The sequence below is a fragment of the Ambystoma mexicanum genome, chromosome 3q, assembly GCF_040938575.1.
Source record: "Ambystoma mexicanum isolate Mex_15411 chromosome 3q, UKY_AmexF1_1, whole genome shotgun sequence".
Classification (NCBI taxonomy): Eukaryota; Metazoa; Chordata; class Amphibia; order Caudata; family Ambystomatidae; genus Ambystoma; species Ambystoma mexicanum.
The window spans coordinates 599,300,745-599,328,715 of NC_090926.1; the positions used below are offsets into that span (position 1 = coordinate 599,300,745).

The 27,971-nt window shown below is 45.3% G+C and overlaps 1 protein-coding gene across 1 annotated transcript in view; it reads right to left on the reverse strand.

The window, feature by feature from the left end:
* Positions 1-27,971, reverse strand: part of ABCC3 (ATP binding cassette subfamily C member 3) — an 804,906-nt gene that overhangs the window by 98,446 nt on the left and 678,489 nt on the right. Inside the window, exon 24 of the mRNA XM_069654461.1 lies at positions 26,763-26,962. Within this exon, the coding sequence (XP_069510562.1) occupies positions 26,763-26,962 (200 nt within the window). The remainder of the gene's footprint in view (positions 1-26,762; positions 26,963-27,971) is intronic.

Sequence of the window (27,971 nt, forward strand, 5' to 3'; positions counted from 1 at the left end):
CACTCCTGTATGGCCATGAGAAGGTGGCAAAGATCGTCATGGCATGTGTCATGCTACACAATATGTGCGTCAGACGGAATGTGCCCCTGCCCCCTGACGCAGAACTGCAACCACCTGACGATGAGGATGAGGAGGGTGCAGATGGGGCGGCACCCCATGGAGGAGGCGATGCACAGGAGGGCCGTGCAATGCGCCAAAGTATCATCGACCACTGCTTCTAGCACACACGGCTGGTGTTTATCACATGGAGACTGCACTTGGGGCACTGTGTGTCTCTGGGACATGCACACTGTGGACTGTACACCAATAAAGCACACATACGCAATGAAAATGTCCACACATTACTTTTTTTGAAAGAAAAAAGTGTATTGAAACTATGAAATGTCGTGTCACACCCCCTCCCACCTCCCCCCTGCACACCCCAACACACCCCCTCCCACGTCCCCCCTGCACACCCCAACACACCCCCTCCCACCTCCCCCCTGCACACCCCAATGCACCCCCTCCCACCTCCCCCCTGCACACCCCAATACACCTCCTCTCTCACCTCACCCCTGCACACCCCAACACACCCCCTCCCACCTCCCCCCTGCACACCCCAACACACCCCCTCTAGGTGTCAACAGATGCCTGTGACAGTGGCCACAGGCTGTTACAAGCCCCCTCTCCCGGCCCCCGGGGCACCCCTGGCTGTGGAGCGCAGGTTACGACCGGAACGTCGCACGGGGCTGCTCTGTGCAGAACTAGCAGTGGAGGATGTCCCTGGCTGCCCCTGTGCATGCACGTCCTGTAGGGTGTGGGTGTGCTCAGTGAGCGCACGACGCAAGGCGGCAAGTTCCGCACATATGTCCCTGGACATGGCCTGCATGGCATCCCTCAGGGTGGCAGTGCTCTATGCTACTTCGGCCCTTAGGGTCTCCGTGGCCTGTTCAATGGTAGACCTAGCCCCCACACATTCCGCGGCATGCTCATTCAGCATCGTGGACAGTTGATGCTACCGTTCAGTGATGTCCTCGAGGGACTGCTGGCCCTGATGGCCCATGGCCAGTGCTGGTGGAGTGATGGAGGGGCTGCTCCCCTCCTGTGGAGTGTGGACAGGGCATGGGGTGGAAGGCCACTCCTCTACCTCTGTGTGCCCCTGTGTGTGATCCTCATGGGGGCTGGCGTCTGAGAAACAGGGGGAATGTAGTAGGTCAGTGGGGCTTCTGACCTCATGCTCCATGTCTGAGTCTGAACATGCAGCTGTTGCAGCTGTCTCACCGATGTTGCTGCTGGCCACTGACCCCGTGCCTTCTGTGGCAGGCAATGTCGGTGGAGGTGGAGCAGCTGCTGCTGGCCTGCTGCCTACAGGGGTGCTTGCCGGTGGGACGTCCGGTATGCTTGCAGTGGGACCTGCTTGTAGTGGGGTCTGCCTCACTGCAGCTGAGGTTGAGGGTGCAGGGACGTTATTGATGGCCTTCTTGGCTCTCTTCGGCGCAGGGGTGTCCTGGTCCTCTGGGTGTGAATCTGTGCCTGTGGTGGAGCAAAGGAGGGAGGGCGTTATTGATGGGTCTGCGGACTTTGGAATGACAATGATTGACATTATTCTGGTCAGTAGATGAGGCGGATTTCAGGCAGTGCCATGCAGGTTGTCTCCTTTTAGTGTGGAATGTGGATGCAGGTATGCGGGTGCCAGCAGTGTATACAGGGTGGTGCTTGCATGTGGCTATGGGCAGTGTTGATATGTGTTGCATTTACACTCTAAGGCAACCTTGTGCTACACATGATTGGACTGCAGTGACTATGGCATGTCTTGTTTGAGGCACCTACCTTCATCGCCTGATGTCGGAGCTCCCCTTTCCATCCCTCCGACGCCTTCAATGGATTCCATGCCAATCGTGGTTGCACAGATCTCCTCCCACGGTTGGAGTTTTAGGGGGGATTCCGACCCTCCACCGGTACCCAGGGCAAGGTTGCGGTTTGCAGAGATGACGGCTCTGACCCGTATGCGTAGGTCATCCCAGCGCTTCCTGCACTGCTGTGGGGTGCGGGGTACGGTCCCCACCGCGCTGACGCGCTCAGCCACCAGGGTCCAGATGGCCTTCTTCTTCCCCATCGCTGTCCTGGTCATTTCCGGGGAGAAAACGACACCTGCGTTGTCTTGCAGGGTCTCCGTAAGCATGCAGAGTTCCTCCCGGCTGAATCTCTCCTGGCGCTGGCGGTCACATGCCTTTTTCACAGCTTTAGGCATTTTTGGGTACTTGGATGGGTGGGTGATAGGTTGGGACAGGTGTCAGGGTTGGGTCTGGTGTTGTTCGGTAGGATGGCAATGGATTGTGTTTTTAAAGATGGCCAATGGGCTGTTTCCCGTTCCGGCGCGATGACGCTATTTCCGGTTCTGCTTTTTACGGCCGCCGCAAATTACGGTGGCCGCTACTTACGGTGGCCGCTACTTACGGTGGCGGAAGTGCACCTTGCTCGCTTTACGATGCCGGTAGGGGCCTTTTCCGCCATGGCGTTAATTGCATTACCGCCATGGCGTAATGCTCGTGCGCGATGGGTCGTAATGTGGCGCTCTTTACGCCATCGGCCCACGGCGTAAACGCTCATTACGCCATGGCGGTAATGACGGACGATTACCGCCTGGGTCGTAATGAGGCCCTTTGTGTCTAAAAGTTCTTTTATTCTGAACGATGTACCACTTATATCACGCCCCTCTCTTTGAACCCCACCCCCGGTCACACTGAACCAGGAATCAGGCTGGTTTGCAAAGTTAAAATATTTATTTATATATATCACAAGATAAATCACACTATTTTTAATGGGTATACAATGGTCACCAATGGGGTGATGTCACACTAAGCAACCTCTTTAATCATAAGGAGGAATAATGAGCAAAAACAATGTAGCACAGCAATAATACTTTTGTGGGTGTGTTCACATCAAATGACAATGCAGTTACTCTTTCCCCCTACACACCCTTCAAACCCCCCAATATGCAATGTAGGGATATAGGAGGAGAGAAAACAGGTTTCAGCCATGCAGAATTCAAGCAAATATATCAATCCCAATTTCCCCCTACCAAACAAAAGAGAGAAACAGAACTGATTGGCAAACTGTCAAAATGGTTTAAAAGTTGGCTTTGAATGGAAGAGATAAAACACTAAATATGGGCTTAAATCACTGAAATTGTTGAAATTCCAATGGAAGCCACTTTGTATGGTTGCAGACAAACACTAGCAATGATTTGAGAGTAATGAGCAATGGGAAAACTTAAATTTGAGGTCGGGTGCAATGAAAAGCTATTTTACAGGTTATAGATTTTGCCCAAACGAAATTCAGGTTTGGGTTCTCTGGAAGGCTTAGGATGTTAGCTACAAGCAGACACTTACATTTCGTTTCTAGCATGATCATTGAAGAAGTTATGGCCTTTTCCGTGGAGGTCGTTTTTTCAGATAGAGGCAAATTGTAAAACAAGGATGCGCTTTTAAAAAGACAAACAGGATTTCTTTACACTAGGGATGGACTATGAAGAAGCAAACTACATCACAGCACAGCCACCAGTCTAGGACATCTCTGGATCAGGTTTTTGCCTGCCAAGATGCTCGCCTTCTTCAGAAAAATATATATCAGCGCAGAGGTCGGTTAATCAGTACAGGAGGAGATAATAGGGATGAGATAGAGAGTTCAGGCAGTTCAAAAATATTCTAACAATGCAGTTCTGAGTATCAGAGAAGATGGGTTTGGATAGGGATGACTATGGACAGTACATGGCTAGTGACAGTCCTGTACTAAGGATACTCACTATATAGTTTTGGACAGAACCGTCAGGGATTCAGGTCAGTCACGATTCTGCACAGGAATTCTGCTGGGCACACCGGACTGGACAGCAAGGCGCTCTGGTCTGCAATCAGCAAGGCGCTCTGGTCACCGCACGGTAGGACTGGACTGGATCTGCAATGGCTCTGGTTTATGGCTATCTGGTCACAGCACGGCTCTACTGGGTTGGGTCTTTGGATTCTGGTAATAATTCTGAGCAGGAAAGCAGCACAGCACAGCCAGGCTGTTCTTTGGTTCCCCTTAGAGGTCTGGGGTAAATTCTGGTTTCTGGAATTTTCAAGGCCTAGCTGAGAGTGGTATAGCTATGGAAATGGGCCTTTCTGCTTGCCAAGTTTCTGGAGTCTGGAGTCTGGAATATGGATAGTTCTCTTGCAAAGTGCTCTGCCAGAAATCGGTTGGTGGGTGAATGTGTATGTCTTTCTAAGTCCTCAGCTGTCTCTATTTATGCATTTGATAAAGGGGTGTGTATGCTGAATCATCCTAAGCATGCTCCCTTGGTTGGATGTAGGCTAGAATCCCCCCCTTGATTGGAGGAGAAAACAGTGTGTCATTATGGTGATGTGGGTTTATGAGTCAGGGAATCTTCCCATTGTGTTTTGAACATGAAATCTACTATTTTTACAAACTTTATAACAATAACATGTCTAGTTCACATATTTTGTGGAGCAAATGCTCTTCCAAGCCCCATCTCTGTAGGATATTGGGTCTGGATTTGACAGAATTTCACACTTTTTGTCCAGGACACTATATCTAGTTTGTCCAAAATTGGTACACATGTGTACATTGTATATGGGCATAAGTGTGTGAAGGTTCATGCTTCTGACATCAATACAATAGATATAAAACCACAATTTCTACAGTCATGTCCCAGAACATAGCACAGAGTTCTGGCTCCTCTTATTTTTTTACAATTGTCCACAGTAAATTATCAGTCTTATTAGAAATCTGCTTTTTGTCCACTGTGAATCAACAAAATTGTCTGTCCCCGCCTCCTTTTCCTTCTTGCAGCTTCAGTAGCAATCTCCGCCCACTTCCTTCTGGCAGAGGCCCTTCACAATTCTTCCTGATTAGCATCTCCATGCCTGGGAGGAAGCCGATTGTGCTCTTCCCAGAGCAGCCCCAGTGCCCCTCCCCTCACAAGCTACACCTGAATGTGAGTTCCTGGCCCAGAGAGCAGAAGGGAGGTGCCTTACCCAGTGGGGGAAGTTGTTTTGTAATTTTGACTTCAATCAGGCTTTCTTTAAAAGTCACTTTGTTACATTTTTCTTTGTTGAAAATAAACTTGCAATTTTAAAACAAACATCTAGAACACTGATTCCAGACACTAAACCTTGAAGTTTAAATAGTAACAACCTAGGTTACTCTTGATAACAGGTCACTTAGATTTTAGACATTAGATGTTAATGGTATAAGTTTACAGTTTTAAAACAGGCTTTTGAAATAGTTTTTCAGGCAGCTGCTGGTACTGCGCCCAGATTTCGACAGCTTTCCCAGACAGGCAAACTGGCTGTGGATGTTTTTGTGACCAATTCAGCTTTCCAGGATATTGCAATTCCACAATGCTTTCTTGACTTCAGTAAAATGTGACACCCCACAAGAAGATTGGATGTTTGCAGGTGTTTAGGACCAGCATTTCGTATTTTCAGCAACCAAAAACAGATTTAACTGCAAGATTTTGGATTTCTTTCAGCAAGCACTACTTTTCATCTGTGCTCATCCCAATGACATGTTTCAGAAGTGCGGTCACCATTCCACCACTGACAACATGCATGGTAGATTTGGCAGCCATCTTTTTGGGATTGGTAGAGCGCAATTTCCTTAGGTTTTGGCGCACATGGGGTTTTCGCTGCCATTTTTATGATTCTGGTGCACCAGCACACAGTGATGCCGCAGAGCAGAGTGGGTTAAAACATCCCACAGAGGAGGGCACAATCAGGTCTCTGAGTAGCCCTTTCCCTCCCTGTCAGACACTGAGTGTAGACGTCCAGAGGGGAGAGGGCAAAATCAAGTCTCTAGGAAGGAATTTCCCTCCTATCAGTCCCTGACCGTTGCACCCCAGAGGTGAAGAGGGCAAGATCATGTCTCTGAAGAGCCGTTTTCTCTCCCTTTCAAGACTCAGAGTGTAGACCTCCTGAGGGGAGAATGCAAGATCAAATCTCTAAGGAGGCCTTCCCCACCCTATAAGACTACGAGCGTAGTGATGTTGGGGAAAGGGCAAGATCGAGCTCTGCAGAGGCCTTTCCCTCCCCCTGAGACCCTGATCATAGTCTTGAGGGGGAGAGGGCAATGGTCAGTCTGCAGGGAAATCGTTGCTTCCCCACCAGCCACTGAGCTTAGTTCTCTTGAGGGGGCAAAGGCAAGAACTTTGTCAGTGAGAGAAGGCCAGTTTCGAGAAAGATCCTGCTTGTCGGCGAACAACAGATCCAAAATACAGGTAAAGGTGAAGTGAATAAAAATATGGATCAATAAAGAAAGAAATAGTAATGATTAAACCAAATGGATTGTCCTGAGCAACACACTTGGATTTGGTGTTACTTTAGACAGCCAGTTGTTGATTTTCTCTGATGGCAGATATTAAACCACTTGTTCTCTAGGGAATGCAGGTTATAACAGTTATAAATATCCTAACTGTGAAGAAAGGGGTGAATGTGCGCCTGAGGCTACCTCTCAATGACGCCTGGGGGATGACTGAAGGATTTGGAGATTCCTTACTGTGTCCCAGCTTCTCCTTCTCCGATACATTCTGTGCAGTTGTGGGAGCTACAGGTGCATCTGCGATTGTCCTGATGGATGTCTTGTATGAGAGATCCTCTGACTGGCGGCCAGTGCATCGCGCAAGTCAATACTCTATGGTCTTCTTACCTAGTGCTTTAGAGAATGATGCTCAAATTATCCTCTGACCTCATGACCAAAAATAGAACAAAAGTCTGCATATCACTGGATGTGGATCCAAACCACTAAGCCTTCTGTTCACATCCCTGGTGGGACCCGTAATGGGCCTTGCGCATTCTGTGAAGCAATGTCAAGGTAAGCTATGAGACATATCTAAAGGGTTAGCTGCCTCTTAAGAGCTGCCCTGTCGCTGGAGTCTGTATATCTTTTGCCTACCCCAAAGTCATCTGTACAGATGGAAAGTCTCAAGGCTTTGTTCATAAGATTCAGCCAACACTATAACAAATCTAAAAACAGAGACACAAGGATGTCATTTCTACATGCATTTTATGATGGGATTTGTATATCGTAGTGCAGATCTGTCCCGAGAGGCAGCGATACAGGGCACTTTACAGAGTAAACGAATGGGGATGTTAAGAGATAGGACAAAGAAAGTGTCAACTGATTAGTAATGCCTCACTGAGGAAGGCATTGGACTATTGGGGTGGGGAGTGGACCAGAGGGGGAAGGAGAGAGAGGGAGATTAAAAGGTGTGTGTTCAATTTTGTTCTGAATGTCACAATGGAGGAGGGGAGTCTTAGCTGGAGAGAAAATATCACTCCAAAGAATGGGCGCAGAGAGTTTATTTGCAAATTAGCTGGATTTGTTTATGATTGGGGATTGCATGCGATGTAGAGCATTTTTAACCTGATACTATCGGCCAAGCAGGAGTCTGCAACCTGTGGCTCCCCAAATGATTTGGACTACAATTCCTCCCATTGCCCCATTCCCGGAGAGTAGCCACTAAATGCATACACTATTTTGTGTTTATTGTTTTTTTTTTTTAACACATTACTCCTATCTTTAATATTGCTCACTAGCAAAAAGTACCCATTCTCCGAATGGGTTCTGTAGACAGACATGACAACACTCTCATCAATTGTTAAATGTCAGTCGCTGTTCGAATTCGCTTATCGCTTGATGTGCTTTGCACTCTGAAGTAAACTGCACTGAGAATGGACGTGTGTGGCTGGCTGACATACCCGGAGCAGACGTTGTTGGGAGGCAAATGTTGATGTGCTGCTGCATTCTGGGACATTCTGTGCTCTCTCTCCACCTGTTGCCTCACCTTGTTATGGTGCAGTTGGTTGTGGTGCATTGCAGTTCAAACCCATGCATCCTAGGGCCTTGAAATGTAGTTGTGGAGGTCCCATTGGGACCTCAAGATTTGCTCCTCATGCCGGGACCGGTCCTTCTATGACCACATTGCTGTTTTGCTGATTTCAGGCAACTGTCTCATGTGTGAAGGTGCTGAAATCCAAGGAAAGGTGTGCAGTGTCCAAATGTTATGTAGCCAATAGTGTCTGTAAGGTCCTAACAGGTAACTATGCAACATTTGGTGTGATTGGTGAAACGGTGTGCAAATGTATAAGGAACAATGCTTCGCCAAGCCACAAACCCACAAACAAATTTTGACTTGTGATGACATCTGGGCAACGTGGTGGGGTGTCCAAATGTCATGTAGCCAGTAAGTCCGGAGGGTCCTAACAGGTAACTATGCAACATTTAGTGCAGATTGGTGAAACAATGAGGAATTGTATCAGCAACAAGGTTTCGCCAAGCCACAAACCCAGCCACTAACCCACACATTTTCACTTTTATAAATATAGATTAGCTTTGTATGAGATTTCATCAAATTTGCCTCATTTTACTGTTTTATTTATTTATTTATTGTTCTGCCTGCATATAGTTGAGGTTAAGCCTGTTTAGGCCTGTTCGGGTCGTTTTTGCCTTTCTGGCATAGTGCACTGTCCAGCTCCCTTAAGGCAAGTTTCTTCATTTCTCATGGAGATGTTTTCTTGGATAAACTGCTGTTTTCACTCCCAGTTTGACAGTTGACATTTTTAGAGGCTTTGGGCCTGATGTACAAAGGATTTTCCAATGGGATTGTGCCATTGTAAAACACTTTTGTGAATCAGGCCCACACATTGGGCCTCATTACGGGTCTGGAGGTAACCGTGCCGGCAAAACCGTCAGGTTGCCGCCGGATTCGTAATGAATTACTGGTGCTTGACTTCCCGGTAACACCGGGGTATGCCGACCCCAGCGGCTGGGAATTCAGCTGCTGGTAATTTTGTAAGTCATCATTCCCTGGGACTCCATGGGAATGGGGACCACGGAAGCACCGGCACCGTCAACAACAGTGCCGCTGCTTCTGTGAAACTCTGCGGGCGGGTGCTGTTCCGCCCACCAGGTTTGACCCTGGCGGGTAGGACCACACATGAGTCGTACTGTGCCGGTACGGAAACACCGGTGCCGGCATTGGTGTTTCCGGACCAGCACAGTCGCAATGAGGCCCATTGTCTCCCCCGCTTCTGGTCCTGCTTTCTTCTGGATTTTATTTTTTTAAGTATCCCAACCTCTTTTGGAGTCTCGCACTGAGAGCTTCGTTTGGGAATGGCACCCCTTACCTCCGGCAGCATGCCTAGGTCTCCACAATGTTTAGACGATTCTTCTCCCCACTGCTGAGCAGGCCTTAGGGGAATATGGCAGCTTGTGCACTCTTCAATGCCAGCTCTGAAGTCAATAATGCTTTGGTCATTCATGATTTTATATCCAATTATAAATTAAACATTGTATATTATACGGAAATCTGGTTTTCAGAAGATTCTCTGTGTATTTATATTTACTCATATTAAATGACTTTTTATTCAGGTGGGTAAACAGTGCAAATCACTGTGGCGTTGGAGTACTGACAACTTTTGAATCTTTTTTGTCTATGCTTATTTTTGTAATTTTGAAGCACTTCTGTAGGATGAAGTTTGAAAAACATGATCATTCAATTTGAACCTCTCCCTAACGGTCTCTTTGACAACGATTCTCTGCTTTAGGCCTCCAGAGCCTGGAAGGCCGCGAGGATAATGCATCCTCGCCATCCTATGCAAAGGCCACCCACTTATTCTGGGGCTCACAATATCTGGCATGAACAGCCCGCACGCACAATCGGACTTATTCTATTGTCAGAGACTGAAACCCCACGTGTCATCTGCCTCTCAATGAAGGGGTCAGTGTCTCCATGCTATATTCTATGCGGACCTGGACATCTACTCTGTTATGGCCATTCCAGTCTCTTCGGGGGCCCATTTTGCCAGCGATGTTGGTATTCATGTTTCCAATTTCTGTCAAAAGACTTCAATTCATTAGTAAGTAGAGGTTGCCATCTAGTGGTAACATATAATATTTATCAACGCCTTTGAACAATACCCTTTCCAGCATTACACTCCAACCCACCAACTATTTTGAGGCGCGAAAAGAATAGGAGATGTTGAGAGGGGAGCGCTGCAGCAAGTGATCAGGTAGCTAGATGTTGACAATCCTTGCCAAAAATATATGAGTAGTTGCCAATCCTTGGTATTGCAGAAAACACCTGAAGGGTTGATGTCTGTCACTGACTGGGGCAATTCCTGTGCATGTGATGACAGTCTTGGAAAAGGGGGCATGAACTTTCACAGTTGATGGCATGCCAAGGCAATGGCCTCCAAACCTAGCCAGTAGATGGGAAACCGTGCCAATGGAGCAAGCATCTAAGCAGTGGGTGAAACACCTTGGCAATGTGGCAAGTACCTAGGCAGTTCATGATACATTTTATAGTCAGCAGAGTATTTGGGCAGGTAATGAAAATCCCTAGCAATGGGGAAAGTATGTTGACATTTCAAATAAATCACCTGCAATGTTAACAGATAAAAGGGTGACCCTCTTCATCAAGCAGGAATAGAGGCCAGCATCTGAATACATACATGTCATTCCTGCCGTAGAATCAATTTTGTACACATAGTTAAAAGAATGTACATATATTCACACGTAAATGGAATAAATCAATACAATTTAAAAGAATACTGGCAAGGAAGGAGTAGCTGGGATGATGTTGGTAATCCAGGGCAGTGTGACATCTTAATCTGTATTTGAAGGTCATCGCTAGAAAGGAGGAGTGTACCTGCTACCTTGATGGCAATCCCTATCAATAGTTGAGTACCTTTGCATATCATGGTACTCGCCAGTAATTGTTGAGTACCTAGGCTTGTAATAGTAATCACTGGCCTTGGATTGCATACCTACTCAAGCAATGATGATATTTGCCAGAAAAGGGGGGTGGGGGGGGGCGCCTGAGAATTCCAATGCCGTTGGTACCAGCAGGGTGACTACCTAGGTAAAGGAAATATCTGACAATGGGGTGATTGCCTGAGCATTTGATTCCAATATGTTATGTTATCTTGAATTTGTATTGAATTTTGAATTTGTACCCTGCCAAGGGATACACCGTCAAAGTTCTTTGCCTGTCAGAGAAGAAATTCAAGGAATATAAAAACATGCAGCTGTGGTAGGGAGGGACAAAGCCCGGTAGATAGTTGGGCTGAGAGCGGAGGGTAGATAAGAGGCTGAGGAAGGCACGAGTAGAAAAATGTGGAAGAGTTATGTGCACAATTGGACCACATTTATCGTGGGACTGATGTGTATTCTGTGTGGCACAGCGCTGAAAAGAGAAACGGCTGGAGAGAGGTGTTCACTGTTCCAAGGGCTATGTCTGGAATGCACTCACTGCATGGTGAGCCAAGGCATAAAGAAACCATGCCCAAGAAAACACAGATGGCAACGCCCTTCTGCTTACTTCCTTCCCTAGGCCCACAACAAACATCTGGGAGGGGTTTATGGCAGAAATCAGAATTTGCCACGTTTTGAAAAATCTCCCTTAAATGCAAGCAAAAACAACCTCAGATTTCTTTTTTGGCGGTGGGGGAGTCCTAAATTGTGCCATGCACACTCAGCCATTTTATTTTTTAGCAGCACCCTAGACTTGTGTTTCTGTGCAAGGTGTTTAGGGACACAAACCCTGTCTAGGGCTCCGCAGTGGTCAGACTTCTGAGCCTTCCTCAGTGTCATGGTGAGCCAATGCATGTAGATACCATGCACAACAAAACCGCAGCACACAAATCCCTTCTACTGACTGCCCTAAGCCCTGAAAGGTCGTGAACGTCTGGGTTTTTATAGATGGGACAGCTGGAAATGAACACGGGCACATTTAACTGCAGGTGGGATGTTGATCAAGGCTTCCCTGCGAGCCCAGGAATGTTCTTAGGCTGAGGCTGGGCGCTTATGGGAGTCAATGTAAATAACCAGACTTTCACTAGCCTTCTCACCCTGGACTGCAGCTAATGTGCTCTGTTAATAGATGTCATTCTGTGAATGTTAGCATAAAATGGGGTTCAGTGTCTAGTTAACAGATTAGATTTCCAGGTCTGCTTTTCATGCATGTTTTTTCTGCTGCCATTTGGTTTCCTCAAGGTGCATTAACATTAGACATTTAAAGCAAAACATTATAATGAAACCTCAACATAATATACCATGAACTGACCAGCTGGTGCAAAAGGAGACCAGCATCATATTGATATTGATATTTTATTTCTATTGCGCTCGTACACAAGTGTTTCAGAGCGCGACAAGGCAAGGGAGGGGAACAGGGGAGAACAAAACAATGATCTTACTAGCCCCAGTGACTTTGAGAACGTGCAAGTGCTTGGGAGAGGGGGAAGGGAAATGTGCATGGAAGGGGGGAGAACTGGAAAGTGTGGAGCAAAGGAGAAACAGATAAATAATAACAAATAAATAAATAATAAAGGCAACAAACAGTGGTAGTGCAGCCAGCAAGTGGCAAGTGCCGGGTTTAAGGCAGCAGATAGGGTAGATATTATAAGTGTAGGAAGAAAAAGGGGGGACTGTATGGGTACAGATACAGACCCCAGTGCAAGAGGTGGCCGCGGGAGAGTGTGGGAGGGTGGCAGGGTGAGCAGGTACCTGGGCCCTGAGGACAGAGGGTGGCCAGGTGCACAGTGCCAAGAGAGAACAGATCAGCAGGGGAGAAGAGGGGCGAAGGCAGAAGAAAAGAGGAAGGTCTTGAGGTGCATCCTGAACCGGAGATGGTTCTCCTCAAGTTAATCCCCCACCCCCACAGAAAAGAGCGACTGAGCACATACAAATACAAGTAAAACAAAATAGGGATTGGAAGGCATACGGGTAAAATGAAATGGGAATGTGTGCAGGCATTTCATTGTAAACCTGTCCTTGATTTGAGCATCTGAACATGTGATAGTAGCACTTGATAATAGAAAATAATGATTACCCTCTACAAAATGCAACATTGATTATTCCTTCTTACTGTATACCATCTCACAGTGTATGCCAGCCTGTGGGAGTGGCATCTTGCAATGCCTGTACCGGAGAGGGTATGGTGCCAATCAGCAGAACTATCTCTTGATTTGCCCAAGTTATGATAGTGTAGGAGGACGCAGTGATACAGCTACATTTACTGTGTAAGAAAACAAGCTTTTTTGAATGCGTTGGCGTATTGAGGCGGGGCGGGACTGGAAGTGGGAGCGCTGCATGCTATGCGCTTATTGCCTGACACTGACTTTAAGGTTTCCGGGAAGGCGTCCCCCGGATACCAATTACAACTCCTCAGGAAAAGGTCCCAACCCAGCTGCTTTATGTCTCTGCATTGATGCCATCAGCCAGCTTAACAATACCACAGACATAGTTTTATTTCACTGTTATAACTGTGGTCAGTTAATTAAATACACAATTGAGTTTCCTTCTTATGTCTACAATCACACAATGTATCTGTGTTGCAGAGATGCGTGTGAAGTGTACCCATTTAGTTCAAGTGATAAAAATAAAAAATAAAATCAATTTCAACATTATTTCCCTGCTGTCACATCTTCCAGTTCCTTTTATTTCTCCCAAAAAATTCATGTTGTAATATATTTGATCAACAAGTATATAATACTCCTCTTTTTACTGCTGATGTGTCTTTGATGTACATCTAGATAAGCACTATCTAGATGTGTCATTCTCAGGGGTCAAGTCCTACAAATATAAGTGGGGGTCTCATCAACAAACATAATGGGATGTGACATCTTCAGAAATTAGCATATGAAGGTGAAATATGCACATTTCATTAAATTGGCTTTGCATAACCACCCAAATTGGACAGGACAAATGACATTTGCCTTTCATAAAAGCAATGCACACAGAAACCAAGAGAGGATATTTTCTTCCGATAGTGCTTTTGAAAACATTAAAAGGTGTGCATGTTTAAAACTCCAAGAACCAATACAAATGTTTTCCCTGAAACATGTCGTACCGAAATGGGACATTTCATCTTTAACTGTTTGTTATCTTTCATAGGGTTATATAGTGCAGCGTCCGGCCTGCAAACCTGATGACTAATTCACGGTTCAATTCCATAAATTCAAGGAAGATTTTCAGTGTTTCCTGTTTTAGCTAGGGGGTGGGAGGTGTGCTGAGTCCACCCTTGACTTTAGCCCTGGTCATTCCTCTGCTTATTTGGAATCATTTTTCAGATTAACTACATTTATGCTTTTTCGTCCAGGTGCGTCACATAACACAACTTGTTTTGAAGCTTCTACAACTTTTGAAAAACTCCTGGATATATATATATATATATATATGATACATTACTCACCGTAATCGTATTTATGATGCTTGTATCTGCTTAGATTCACATGCTGTGCTGTGCATGGGCTGACATCTAGTGGAAGATGCTATGTATTACAGTTTGTTTTTCGAAACTCGAAAATGGGCGTCGACACAGGGCGTACCGGTAATACTATCCCTAGTGTGACTTCCACTGTACCCATGATCCCTCACGCGTCTAGGACCCTCAGATTGTATTTTTTTTTTGACATGAGGTAGCATGAGGAGTAGCGTGAGTACAGATAATCCAAGCAGATAGATAGAAAGATAAGACTACAAGCATCCATGCGCCTTCTCTCAGAGGGGAGGAAGGGTGGGTCGCATGTGAATCTAAGCAGATACAAGCATCAGAAATACGATTACGGTGAGTAATGTATCCCTTCTGAGGCTTGTGGAATCTGCTTAGATCACATGCTGTGCATAGATTAGCCAGCAGTGTTAGAAGAAGGAGGTGGGATGTGAGAAGGGTCATGAGCAAATAAATGTCTTAGAACCGCTTGTCCCACTTGAGTATCTGTCTTGGAATGGGTGTCAATGCAGTAGTGCTGAGTAAAGGTGTGAATAGAGCTCCAAGTAGCTGCTTTGCAAATGGTGTCAAGGGGTACATTTGCAATGAAAGCCAGGGTGGCCCCAATGCCTCTTGTAGAGTGGGCTCTTAGCGTGAAAGGCAGAGTTTTTTCAGAAAGCAAGTAACACAGCTGGATACAGTTAATAATCCACTTAGAGATGGCACCTTTAGTGACGCGATCTCCCTCTCAGCCTGTAGCTACGGAGACAAACAGTTGGTCTGTTTTCCTTAGCGGTCTGGTTTTGTTTACATAGTATAGGATCGCCCTACGCACATCTAGGGTATGTAGTTTCACTTCAGCCGAGCTTTGTGGGTCTTGGAAGAAAGCCGGAAGCTCGATGGACTGGTTCACATGGAATTTAGAAATGAACTTAGGTGAGAACCTAGGGTGTGTATGTAAAACCAGTTTATCTTTATGAACCGTAAAGAAAGGGTCCTGCACTGACAGAGCCTGAATTTCACTGACCCTTCATATAGATGTAATAGCTACTAAGAAGGCTGTTTTATAAGTCAGGTGTTTGAGACTGCTTTTATGCATGGGCTCGAATGGGGGGCCCATGAGTTTAGCTAGCACCACATTAAGGTCCCATCCTGGTGGTGGGTTTGAAACTGGAGGGTGAAGTCTCTTTACTCCTTCCATGAATGCTTTAACTACTGGTACTTTCCACCACGACACCTTGTTATGGGAGGTGGTGTATGCTGACAGAGCCGCCAGGTGTACCTTCAGTGAATTAAAAACCAACCCTGTGTCCAGCAGGTGGAGCATGTATGTGACAATTATGGAAGGAGTGCAATCAACTGGGTTGATTTGCTTATTCTGGCACCAGATTACGAATCTTTTCCATTTGTCAAAGTAGCAGTGCCTCATGTTTAGTTTCCTAGATTCTTTTAGGATGTCCATACATCTCTGCGGTAAATTGAGATGTCCAAACTCTATGACCTCAGGAGCCATGCTGCCAGGTTCATTGAGTTGGGTTGAGGATGCACTTTCTGAGCTTGGTGCTGGGACAGTAGGTTGTACCAGCCCGGGAGTTTGATGGGTTCGCACACCGCTAGTCTGCATAAGTGTGGGAACCACGGTTGTCTTGTCCACAAGGGAGCAACTAGGACGAGCGTCATCGATTCTCTGTTCATCTTGTTGACCACCTTCCTGATGAGAGGAGTTGGTGGAAAAGCGTACGCAAACATCCCTGACCAGTTCATCCACAGGAGTCTGGTTGGGGGAACCTGGATGCAAATTCTGGGCACTGTCTGTATTCACTTGTGGCGAATAGGTCTATAGTGGGGAAACCCCACTGAGAGACGATATCTTCTACGACTTCTCTGTGTAGACACCATTCGTGTTCCTCTGGGAGGGGGTCTCTGCTCAAGGCGTCCGCCAGAGAATTGAGATCCCCTGGAACATGTTGAGATGACAGGAAGATGTTCCTTCTGAGTGCCCATATCCACATTTTCTGGGCACGCTTGGACAGATTTGGCGAACGAGTCCCTCCCTGCTTGTTCAGGTAAAACATGGCTGTAGTGCTGTCCGTCCGGATCTGCACTGACAGGTTCAACAGGTAGGGTTCGAACGCTTGAAGCGCTCTGAATACTGCCAGAAGCTCTAGCATGTTGATATGATTCTTGGCCACTGAGTGAGATCAGAGACCCTGAGCTATGTGGTGGAGATGGTGAGCTCCTCACCCTGACAGGCATGCGTCTGCCATGACTACCGCCTGTATGTCGGGATCGTAAAAAGGTTTCCCCTTGGACAGATTCTCTCTTGTCCACCAGTGAAGGCTTTGTACATGTGTTGGCAAAACGACCACTAGATCGTCCCACTTGCCTGAGACCACTGTTTCGCCAACCATTCCTGCATGGGACGCATGCGCAGGCGTGCGTGGGGGACCAAGTAAATACATGACACCATCATGCCCAGCAAACGCATTGCTTTGTGTACCGTTATCTGGCGAACAGCCTGATATTGCGGAATTTGCAGCAGTATATTCCAAATTCTTTCTTCTGATGGAAAGGCCAACCCCTCTTGAGTGTTTAGGACAGCTCCTAGGAACTGTTTGGAGGTGCTTGGCACCAGACTCGACTTTTTCTCGTTTATGGAGAAACCTAATTCAAAGAGGAGGTTGATCGTTCTTTGAATGTTTGTTCTGCAAATTACTTGGGTCTCCCCTGTGATGAACCAGTCGTCTAGGTAAGGGTACACTGGGATTGCCTCCCTGCGTAGGTGTGCCACCGCCCCCGCCAGTACCTTGGTGAATACCCTTGGAGCCGAGGCTATTCAGAAGGGCAGTACCTTGAACTGGTAGTGCAGACTGTCCACCTTGAAGCGCAAGTACTTTCTGTGCGCTGGGAACGTGGAAATATGAAAATAGACATCTTTCATGTCCAATGTTGCCATGTAATCCCCCTTTTTTAGGAGGGGGATAACCTCTTGGAGAGTAGTCATGCAAAATGTTTGGGGCTTGACATACTTGTTTGCAGGCCGTAAATCCAATACTGGATGTATTGTCAAATCTTTTTTTGGCACAAGGAAGTAAGTTGAATAAATACTCTTGTTTACCTGGTGTCCCGGGACAAGTTCTATCGCATCCTTTGTTAGAAGATTGGCAATCTCTTCGAGGAGGATCTTCTTGTGGTCTAATGAGGGTACCTTTTGACGTGGAGGGTGGTTTCGGGGACGCTCTAACAATTCTATGCAGTATCCTGTGGATACTGTGGACAGCACCCATCTGTCTGATGTGATCCCTTCCTAAGCTTGGGTGAAGTTGGTAATGCATCCCCCTACTGGGGATGCGTGAGAAGGGACCCTGAACGGAACGTCACTGTTTTGGTGGAGGCATGCCGCCACCTCTACCGGGGCTGCCTCTACCTTTGCCACGTCCTCTCTTATTGCCCCTGCCATAACCCTGGGTAGACCGCTGGTTGTTGTTGTTCCATGGTGTACCCTGCCCCTGGGAATAGTTGCATCCTCTCTGGGAATTTTGGCCGCGTGGGCGACGGAAATTGCCATTCCCTCTCTGATTGGGGGGTCTGTTGGTTAATTGGCCCAGGGATTTGAGAGTCTCGTACTCATCCTAGGCATTTTTCAGCATGTCCTCTACCGCCTTTCCAAACAGTAGATCTGTCTCCACCGGTTTGTCTATTAGCGATGCTTGGGTTTAGAGTTTGAACCCAGATTGATGTAACCAAGTTTGTCTTTTGATAACAGTGCTTTCTGCTATCAATCTGCCAGCGTTATCCACGGCATCAAAGGTTGCCTTTAAGATGCAACCGGACACGGCTCTTCCCTCTGATGCAGTAGGGTGGTGGAGTTGGCGATCCTTGCCTGGTAGGCGGAAGTGGAGGCTACTTTCCTACCCAAGCCATAAATCTTCTTGCTCTCCTTGTCAGGAGGAGCTTCGGACGATGACAGGGGTGTTCCCGCCCTCTTTCGGGTGTTCGTAGCTACCAGGGAGTCCGGTTTCAGCTGCCCCCTTATGTACAGCGGGTCTGATTGGGCTGCCCTGAAAAGTTTTTCAATCCTGGGCTTTACTGCCCTGGTGAGGTTGGGATTTGCAAGTGAAGGGTCTATTCTCCTTTGTATTGATTTAAGGATAGGGATGGTATGGGCAACAGGTCCCTTTCTCCCACTAATTCCTCAGCAAAGTCCCTCTCTTCTTGTGCTCCCTGGGTGTCAATGTGGAAGTGTTCTGCCGCTCTGGACAAAACTTCACTCAAGAGAGGTTGGTTGTCGAAAGGGGAGTCCGTAACCGCGGGATCTTTGTCTACTGGGGAATCTACCCTGTAGGTTTCTGGGTCGTCCTTTTCCCCTTGGTCCTCGTCATCCCCATAGTAGCCCGTCCCAGATTGGTCCCCAACATGCCCAAATCAGGATCCTCAATAAAGGGTGGATCCTCATTATATTGAGAGTAGGGCTGTATACAGAAAGGGTCCGAAGACCGTGTTGGTGCTTCAACCCAGGACTTCTTACTTGGGGGTATCGGGTCCCTAGAACCTGAGGGTGAAGCCCCGTCAGGGGTATATGAGAGGAAGTGTTCAGGATTCTTGGCATAGAAGTCTGCCAAAGACTACATCCTAGACATAACTCTGTATATGTCGTCGCTAGACCATTCCTTTGAGCTGGGAATTACTCTTTCCTGGGAGAGTTTCCCTGTCTTGTCCTGACTGGACCTATGTGTTTGTGCAGGGGTCTTTAAAATGACAGAAGACTGAGACTTGTCCGTCTTTTTTTGCCTGTCTGACTGCTTCTGAGGTGTGGAAGAAGGTAGAGAATGCTTCTTTTGTTGTTTTCCCCCCTCCCCGTGGGTGGAAGTGTGTTTTCCCTGTTTATTCGCCCCTTTGGAGCCTTTCGACGTCTGGCGTCGAGGTTCGGGGGTAGTGTCCCTATCTCTAGAGTGTGGATGTTGGGACTCGGGAACAGCCATTAAGCGGTCTGCTGATGCCAACTCCTGGAGTGCGGCCTGGGGATAGATGTCAGCTTCATCTTCCGACGATCAAACCTCCATTACCTTAGGGAGCAAGGCACTCTTGACAACAGTGTATGGCTGCCTGGAGTCATGCAGCGATCTAGATCGATAACGCCCAGAGGACACCGATTCGGTGGACCGTTCTCTGTGTGCCTCTTTCCGAGAACTCGACGTGCGCTTCGAGTCTCGGTGGTACTTATGTTTGGTGGAAGTGGTGTGGGTAGCGCTTGTGTCGCCGGGTGTTTTCCCCATAGCCGCCCTGCCGGACGACCTTCCAAGGTCGGGGACTTGCGCTTGGCTGTCTCTCGACGCCACGTTGCCTTCGCTGTCCGAAAGCACGGCGTCGCTGCCATCGCTGAAGGCTCCCTCCGCTGCCATGGCCTCTTGACGCCTGACGTGGTGGTCCCAATGCTTGATCGAACGGTCCTTTAGTGTTTTCGGTTTAAACCTAGTACACGCTCTGCAGTTCGCCTCGGAGTGGTCCCTCAGCAAGCAGAGGTTGCATGTGGTGTGTCTGTCAACCCAAGGGTACTTGCGGTTGCACTTGGGGCAAAATTGGAAAGGGGTACTCTCCATACGCACTTTGTGGCAGCGGGCTAATGATTGTAGGAATATATAGAAGATGTACCTATATATTAAAGAGTGTAGAGTATGTGCCACCCCCCACTCTCCCTACTTGCAGGGCCGAGGCCAGAGGCCTTCCAAGGCCTGGGCCGAGGCCAGAGGCCTTCCGAGGCCCAAGTCCGTCGTGCAGCTGTCGACGGTTGATTCCTTCTCTGGGCCGACGTCGAGTGTCAAACTTCGGTGGCTCGACGTTGGGGTGGAGAAATGGGGAAATATTAAGATATTTTAGCAAAATTGTGGCTAAGGCCAGGAACTCTGCGGGATGCTTCTGACCAGTATGGTGGAAAAAAACAATCTGAGGGTCCTAGACACGTGAGGGATCATGGGTACAGTGGACGTCACACTAGGGATAGTATTACTGGCACGCCCTATGTCGACGCCCATTTTCGAGTTTCGAAAAACAAACTGTAATACTCCACAGCTTCCACTAGATGTCAGCCTATGCACAGCACAGCATGTGATCTAAGCAGATTCCACAAGCCTCAGAAATATATATATATATATATATATATATATATATATATATATATATATATATATATATATATATATATATATATATATATATATATATGAACAACAAAGAAAAAGAAAGCGGAATACCACTTCCTGGACAGCACTCTTCCTCAATTGTAAAAATCACCCAGATACGTCAAAAAAGGATCTCCATCAAACGTCCTTTATTTGTAAAGTACAGTGGACAAGTTGCTCAGGAGAGAGCAAAAACAACTACGCGTTTCACGCTGATGGGCTTCGTCTGGTTGTAAACATAAAGGACAGGCTTCTCATTTAAACACTTGTGCATACGAGAAAAAGAGTCCTTCTTTGCTTTCCCTTGAGTTTCCCTCTCAGACCTATTGTGTGTTTCTCTGAGTGACATCTTGGAATGGTAAAAGGTATATACATATATATTTTGCATCCAATGTGTTGCTTTTAAAGATGTTACAAAATACCAACCAAGATGCTCATGGGCTATTATATTATCCCCATATCAATCGTATTTTCAATTATACATTATTTTGCAATATTTGGCGTTTTCTTGTGTTTTTTTCATGTGTTTTTTTGTTTTGACAACAAACATTGCAATCCCCAAATTGTCCATAATGACTCATTTTTTTAGATACTTTCTTATCTCCTTCCCTTATTGCAATTTCCATATATCTGAAGTGCCTCACGCTTTCAATAAAGTGCATTGTACAATATGACAATATGTATTTACACAGCTTCTCAAATATGTTAACAAGATATCAAAAATATGACCCACATTCTTTTGAGAGAAGGTCACTTCCATTACAGTTATCATATCGGAAAGTCTCAAATGCCATTACCAAAGTGCATTATAGCTGCCGATGTTTCCAATTGTTCCAAGTTTCTATTATCTTGAATAAAGTGCTTAGTGCATAATAGCATTAATTACAATACATTTGACAAAAAAATGTCTCTCAATATTACAAGGGGTAAAACAATCATTTCTCATGTTTTTTATTTTTAGATACAGAATGCAGTGTGCATCATAGTAGTAAATGTTTCACCACCTCCACTGTTGCTTTTATGCTGGGTTAAAGTGCATTATGCGTAATAGCAGCAACATTCTATGTCATATAAGTGACAAATGCTACAAGTGCGGCAAATGCTGTAAGTGCTTAGTGCAACACAACAATCTTGCAAAGGTCTTCACTGATTATAAAAAAAGAGAAGATCTTCTTGTCAGAATAAAGTGTTTAGTGCATTCAGTATATAACTTGACTAAGATGTTTATAAGCACCATGTGTGATAAAACACAATATTCATGCCACATTTTTCCTAGTTAATAAAAGCCTCTTTGCCCAAAATAAGGTACTTAATGCTTTCATTATATATGGTCACTCCTTAACAGGGGGGGAGAAAAAGACGACTAGGGGACAAGGGAGAGAGGAAACAAAGGGAATGGCGTATTTACCATGTATTTAAAAAAGCCTGTAACAAGTTGAGAAAATGCAACCATGTTCCAACAAATATGTATGTGATGATTTTAAAAAAAGGCCTCCTACATGTTAAGAAATGTAAGGACTATTATGTAAAACAGTGTGTTAAAAGAAAGTATATGACAAAGAAGAGCAAACCTACAGTGGCCTTATGTTCTAGGATAAAGCATCCATATTCCTAATAAATCAAAAGCATCAAAAAAGTCATAAAACCACTTTTAGTTTCCCACAAATGTATAGAGCTCCTCGTCCTTGTTGTGGCCATCTGGGTGTTTTGTTTGGTAATCGACAATATATTTACATTCAGTTTGTCTCAACCTCAGTTCTCGATTACCCCCTCTCGGATTTGGTAAGATTTTATCTATACCATAATATCTAAACGATGAGACATCTCCATTGTGTTTTTCCTCAAAATGCTTGGCTAGGGGGTAAGTTGGATCTTTGTTTTTAATCGCACGAAGATGTTGCAAGATCCGCAGTTTTACTTCTAGTTTCGTACTACCTATATACCATTGGTTACATCCACATGTTATCACATAAACCACATAAGTTGTTACACAGGTAATATGTTTCTTGATAGTCACTTCCTTCTTAGTTCGAGGATGTGTATAGTTCTTCAAAGACACCCCATATTTACAGGCCTTGCATTTGGTACATTTGTAGAAACCCCCCTGATTGCTTAATAGCCACTGATTTGATATCTGTATCGGGGTCGAGAAAAGACTTGGTGACAGTTCTGATTGTAGCGTTTTCGCTTTCCTGAAGGTCACACTGGCATTCTTCTGAATGGGTCCTGCGATGTCTGGATCTCTCTGTAATAGTGCCCATCGTTTAGCCAGAATTTTTTTAATGTCTTTAGCCCCATTATTGTAAGTTGTAATGAAGCGTATATTGTCACATTTTGTTTCCAGTAGCTTCAATTCATTTTTCTCCTTGTTTCTTCTGAAAATCTCAGCAGGTGTCTGTTTAGTACATTGGTTAAACGCACTATTGATAGTCATTTTCTTATAACCTCTTGCCATAAAGTTAATTGCTGTAATTTTGGCATTTTTTTCAAAAGTTTTGTTTTCGCTACAGTTCCTTTTCATTCTTAAGAATTCGCCATAGGATATACTGTTTTTCAGGCATTTCGATTGTGCACTCTTGGCATGAAGCAGTGAATTGGTACTTGTAGGTTTCCTATAAGTTTCAATCGTCAGTGCTTCATTCTTTACCAAGATCTTAATGTCCAAAAATATCACCTCAAAAAGATCGTGCTGTTCGATGAATTTCAAATTAGAATCATGTGCATTCAAGATGTTAAAGAAAGCCATCCATTCTTGTTCACTGCCATCCCATAGTATAAATAGGTCATCAATATAACGGCGCCAAAGGACCACCTTGTTTGTGTGTATTGATAATGATTCCTCAGAGAACAAGCCCCCATAAATAGGTTTGCATATGTTGGTGCTACCGTCGTGCCCATTGCTGTACCACACAGTTGTTTGTAATGTTGGACGTCAAACATAAAGGCATTGTGTGTGAGACAAAAGAAAAGCATGTCCAACAACATTTCTGAATGGTCTCTAAAACTTAGTGATTTACTAGATAGAAATGTTTTGATGGCTTCCATACCTTCTTGATGTCTGATACATGTGTATAGAGATATCACATCCAACGTTACTAATAAGTACCCTGATCTCCATGGTATTAGATCGACTTGTTGGAGAAAGTCAGATGTATCCTTGACGTATGATGGAAATGTCTGGACAAATGGAAACAAGAATTGATCTAGGTATTTTGACGTGTTCTCCAACAGAGAATCAATAGATGCCACAATTGGCCTCCCCGGTGGTGTTCTTTTACATTTGTGGATTTTTGGTAAAAAGTGTAATATTGGCAGTATTGGAAAGTCCTTTGTTAAAAAAGCCTTTTCTCGTGCATTCAAAAGGCCCATTTCGTGCCATATTTTGAGCTTTTGACCATATTCCATCTTATATGACTTGTATGGATTTGCTGGTAACTTTTCATAATTATCCAGTTGTCTCAGTTGGCGTAAAGCTTCTCGCTTGTAATTTTCTGTTTTCAAAATCACAATATTTCCTCCCTTGTCTGATGAACGGATAACAATTGTTTCATCTTGTTTTAAATTCTTTATGGCTATCCGTTCTTTTGAGGTTATGTTGTGATACATTCTCATTTTAGCAGAGGCCAGTTTCTTCAGATCGTCTATAATTAGATCCTCAAAAAGGTCTATGAGTGCCATATTGTTGGTCGGCGGAATAAATCTGGATTTTTTCTTTAAAGTACTCAGTGCAGACATGTTGGTAAGGAGATTTTCCGGTACATCGGAGGACCATTCCAAATCAGATGTATTCATGTCTGTCTCATCTTTGTCTGTCTGTAATTCTGATAAAGTGCGCAAAGCTGGTATGTCTCTAATGGTAAGGGCCAATGGTATTTCTGATTCTAAGTGACAGGATGTATCGTTGATGTTTACTCCTGCAAAGAATTTTGCCAGCCTTATTTTTCTGATGAATAGATGTAAGTCCACTCTGCATTGCGCATAATCAAAGTTGGATGTCAGACAAAAAGATAAACCTTTGGACAAAACTTGAATTTCTGTGTCCGTTAATATTCTTTCTGACAGATTGACGATTTGTGCATTTTGAGTCATCATTATTGCTTCTGTTTCTTGATCTTCCCAGAGCGTGTCTGCGGGGCACCTGATTGGCCTCTCTTTTTTGGATTTGCCTTGGCCCCTTCTCCCCCGTCTGTTCTTCCTCTTGTGTATTTCGACTGATTCCTGCCTTGCGTGTTCTTCCCGACCTGGTGCAGGAGTTTCATCTCCTCTAAAAAATTCAATCTTGGCAGGGGTTCATTCGTACCACTTGAGGTCGAAATATCCGTGTATGAACCTTCACTTGTTTCTATCTCCGATTCCTCATCTGATATAACTGAGATCGAATTCTGTTTTTGGTTTTGTATTCCCTTTCTGATGGAATCATATTTTTTAGAGAAGGTGTAAATCCTTCCACTGGCATAGTCCTCTTTATCACGTAGAAACTTCCTCTGTTTCCTCTCTTTTATCTCTTCTTCATACTTGTTGATGTTTTTATCCATCTGTACTTTAAGCTCATTGGGTGTTTTAATTGCGGCACCCATATATACACTTGATTCCAATAATTCTATTTCTTTTAGGGCCTTTGATCTGTCACTTTTGGCGTATTTCAACAAGGTTGTTAGCATTTTAAAAGATCATTCATTTGTGGCTTCTCCCCATTCCTGTAACATTTGTGGGTCCGGATCTTCATATGTAGGAATAGTCAAAATTCTCAGACCCCTTGGTATCCGTTTATTGTCAATATAGTTTTGAAAGGATTTGATTTCCCACCATTTATTTGTTTCTTTTTTATGCAATTTTTCCAGTAGTGCCATGGACTGTTGTATTGATTTGGATTGGCCAATCTGTGCTTGTGGCGTGCTTTTCTTTGGATTAATACTTTCACTGAACAAAGCGGAAGCCTCCGCATCTCTGCTTTGCTCCTTATATATAAAGATGTCTATTATATAGCAGGTTAATAGGCTGGTAAGAAAGCTCAGATGAGTAAACAGTCCACTGCTGTGATTTGTGTGTGGCCTGCAAGTCAGAGGTTCAAAACCCAGCATGGCCAAGTCAGCCATTTTTTCTTACAAGAAAATTACATTAGTAACAACTTTGGTTGGATAATAATGATTGTATACATACAAAAATATAATGCGCACAGCACTTTGACCAAGGCACTATTTAAAAGCATATTATTTTAACTACTGGCTTATCTGTGTTCATATGCCAGACCATGTTATGTGTATCTTAACTAGAAACTACATGATTCGGGTGAGCCTTGAGTTCCGATCCTTACACTACAATATTTAAAGATTGTCTTGCGTTCACATTAGTAGTTCTTAGCTCCCTGAACCGGCTTGTAAGCACTATAGTTGTGTTACTGCAAAAGTAGTGCAAGGATGTTTCAGGTGCTTTTGATTGATAGAATGTGGACCTTATGGAAAGACCCACATAAGAAGAATCTATCAATTATAATCGTGCTGTAAGGGCTATCTTTACTCTGACTCCAGGATGTGCCCACACTCTTGCTTTTCACACCGTAACAACTGGGGTTGCCTTCTTCCCCACCATTCAGTCTTCGGTTCAACTCCTGGTTGTTGATTTGGGATAAGGAGGTTTAATCACAGGAGATTTGCCTTCCTTAAGTGCTATCCTGGATACAAGGATAGCAATGAAGGAACGCGCCTTGAAACACTTGTGTATAGGTGTGTTATAAATGCCATATCATATCATATATCACCGCAGGGTAGCCTTGAACATTATGGCTTGGTGGAGGGGGTGCATGGTTTATGAGTGGCACTGCAGAACAGAAACCCGGCAGCATGAGCTGAGTGGACCCCTTCGTGATAGGTTATGAGCAGTTCACTGCAGCATGGGGCGGCTTTCATTATGCCCTGCACACGTGCACTGGAGTTACAATGTAGCCCAGCAACTGGAAACAATTCAGGGAAACAGCCCCATAGTATCGCATACATAGTTTGTGTGCTCCCGTTTCAGAGGTGTAGACAGGGTAGGGCCTGAGCAGGCAAGGCCCACCCAAAAATCTTTAACTCAGCAGCGCTATGTAGGCATTTACAGATGTTACAGTCACTGCGGTGGGCCCCGCTACATTTGCTTCAGGCCCCACTTGTTAGACAATCCTGGCTACGCCTCTGTCCCGTTTTCCTATCAACAATTGTGAAACATAAATAAATGAGCATCACAGATAAACGCGTAATGCCAGGAGGGCGCGACAGCGCAGACGCCATACACAGTCAGTCGCGTTATGTTACATTACAATGCAGGAACAATCACAAATTCAGAACAAACCCTTAATTTACCTGTTTGATACAAGACCGGGGTAGTAGCTTTTCTGATTTTCATCAACTCTCTTGTCGCTTAAGAGAATGAAACTATGTTGCCTGCCATAGGCTCGAATAATGGTCGCGCCAGTGATGGTTTCGGAGAAGTGCGAGTAGATGGGCGATCTGCTGACAGACTCGAGGCGCTTCAGCTGACGGGACGTGGCCACGTAAAACCTCTGTTATCATTGGAAGGAAGTTCAAAAGGCAGAAGTGAGAATATGTTGATTAAAAATATAGAAGGATGTTACATGTCAAATAATATATCTATTCGATGTTCACCGGCGCTCTCCTGGAGCAATTGGGGAAGTATATTAATCCTGGATGCAAAAGTGCTCTTGATTCCCCCATTGCATCTAGCCACCCTCATTCTTTCAAAGATGTCCTACCATACCCAGACAGATTCAGGGCCTGGCCAGACTCCCCAGTGAAGTGCTCTCCTCCAGGGCGCATGTTTTGCCTGCTAGCACTCTCTTCTCTCGAACCACTGCTCCCCCACAGTCGCCTGTGTTCTTGGGGTCCTTTCCCTTGTGTGTACCACCCCTCATCCTTGCATTCTGGAGCCCATCACCATCTAAACATTGGACTGCTGCTCGAAATAACTGTGATGGCCTCGCAAAAGCAACAAGTAAACAATGGTGTTTTTTACGGAACACTGCTTACTGGTGGTTTCCCAGGACATCCTGTTTGAAGGATAAGAGCAATATCCATGTCTACAATAGCCGCAGGGTTTGCATCAAATAAACAGGACGAAAAGAGCACATGAGGGAATCGCTGCATCAGCACATGAGGAAATCACTGCATCAACACATGTGGGAATCACTGCATCAGCACATGGGGAATCACTGCATCAGCACATGTGGGAATCACTGCATCGGCAAACGAGGGAACCACTGCATCAGCACATGAGGGAGCCACTGCATCAGCACATGAGGGAACCACTGTATCAGCACATGAGCGAACCACTGCATCAGCACATGAGGGAGCCACTGCATCAGCACATGAGAGGACCACTGCATCAGCACATGTGGGAATCACTGCATCAGCCCATGTGGGAATCACTGCATCAGGACATGAGGGAACCATTGCATCAGCACATGAGGGAATCACTGCACCAGCACATGAGAGAATCACTGCATCAGCACATGAGCGAATCACTGCACATGACAGAATCACTGCATCAGCACC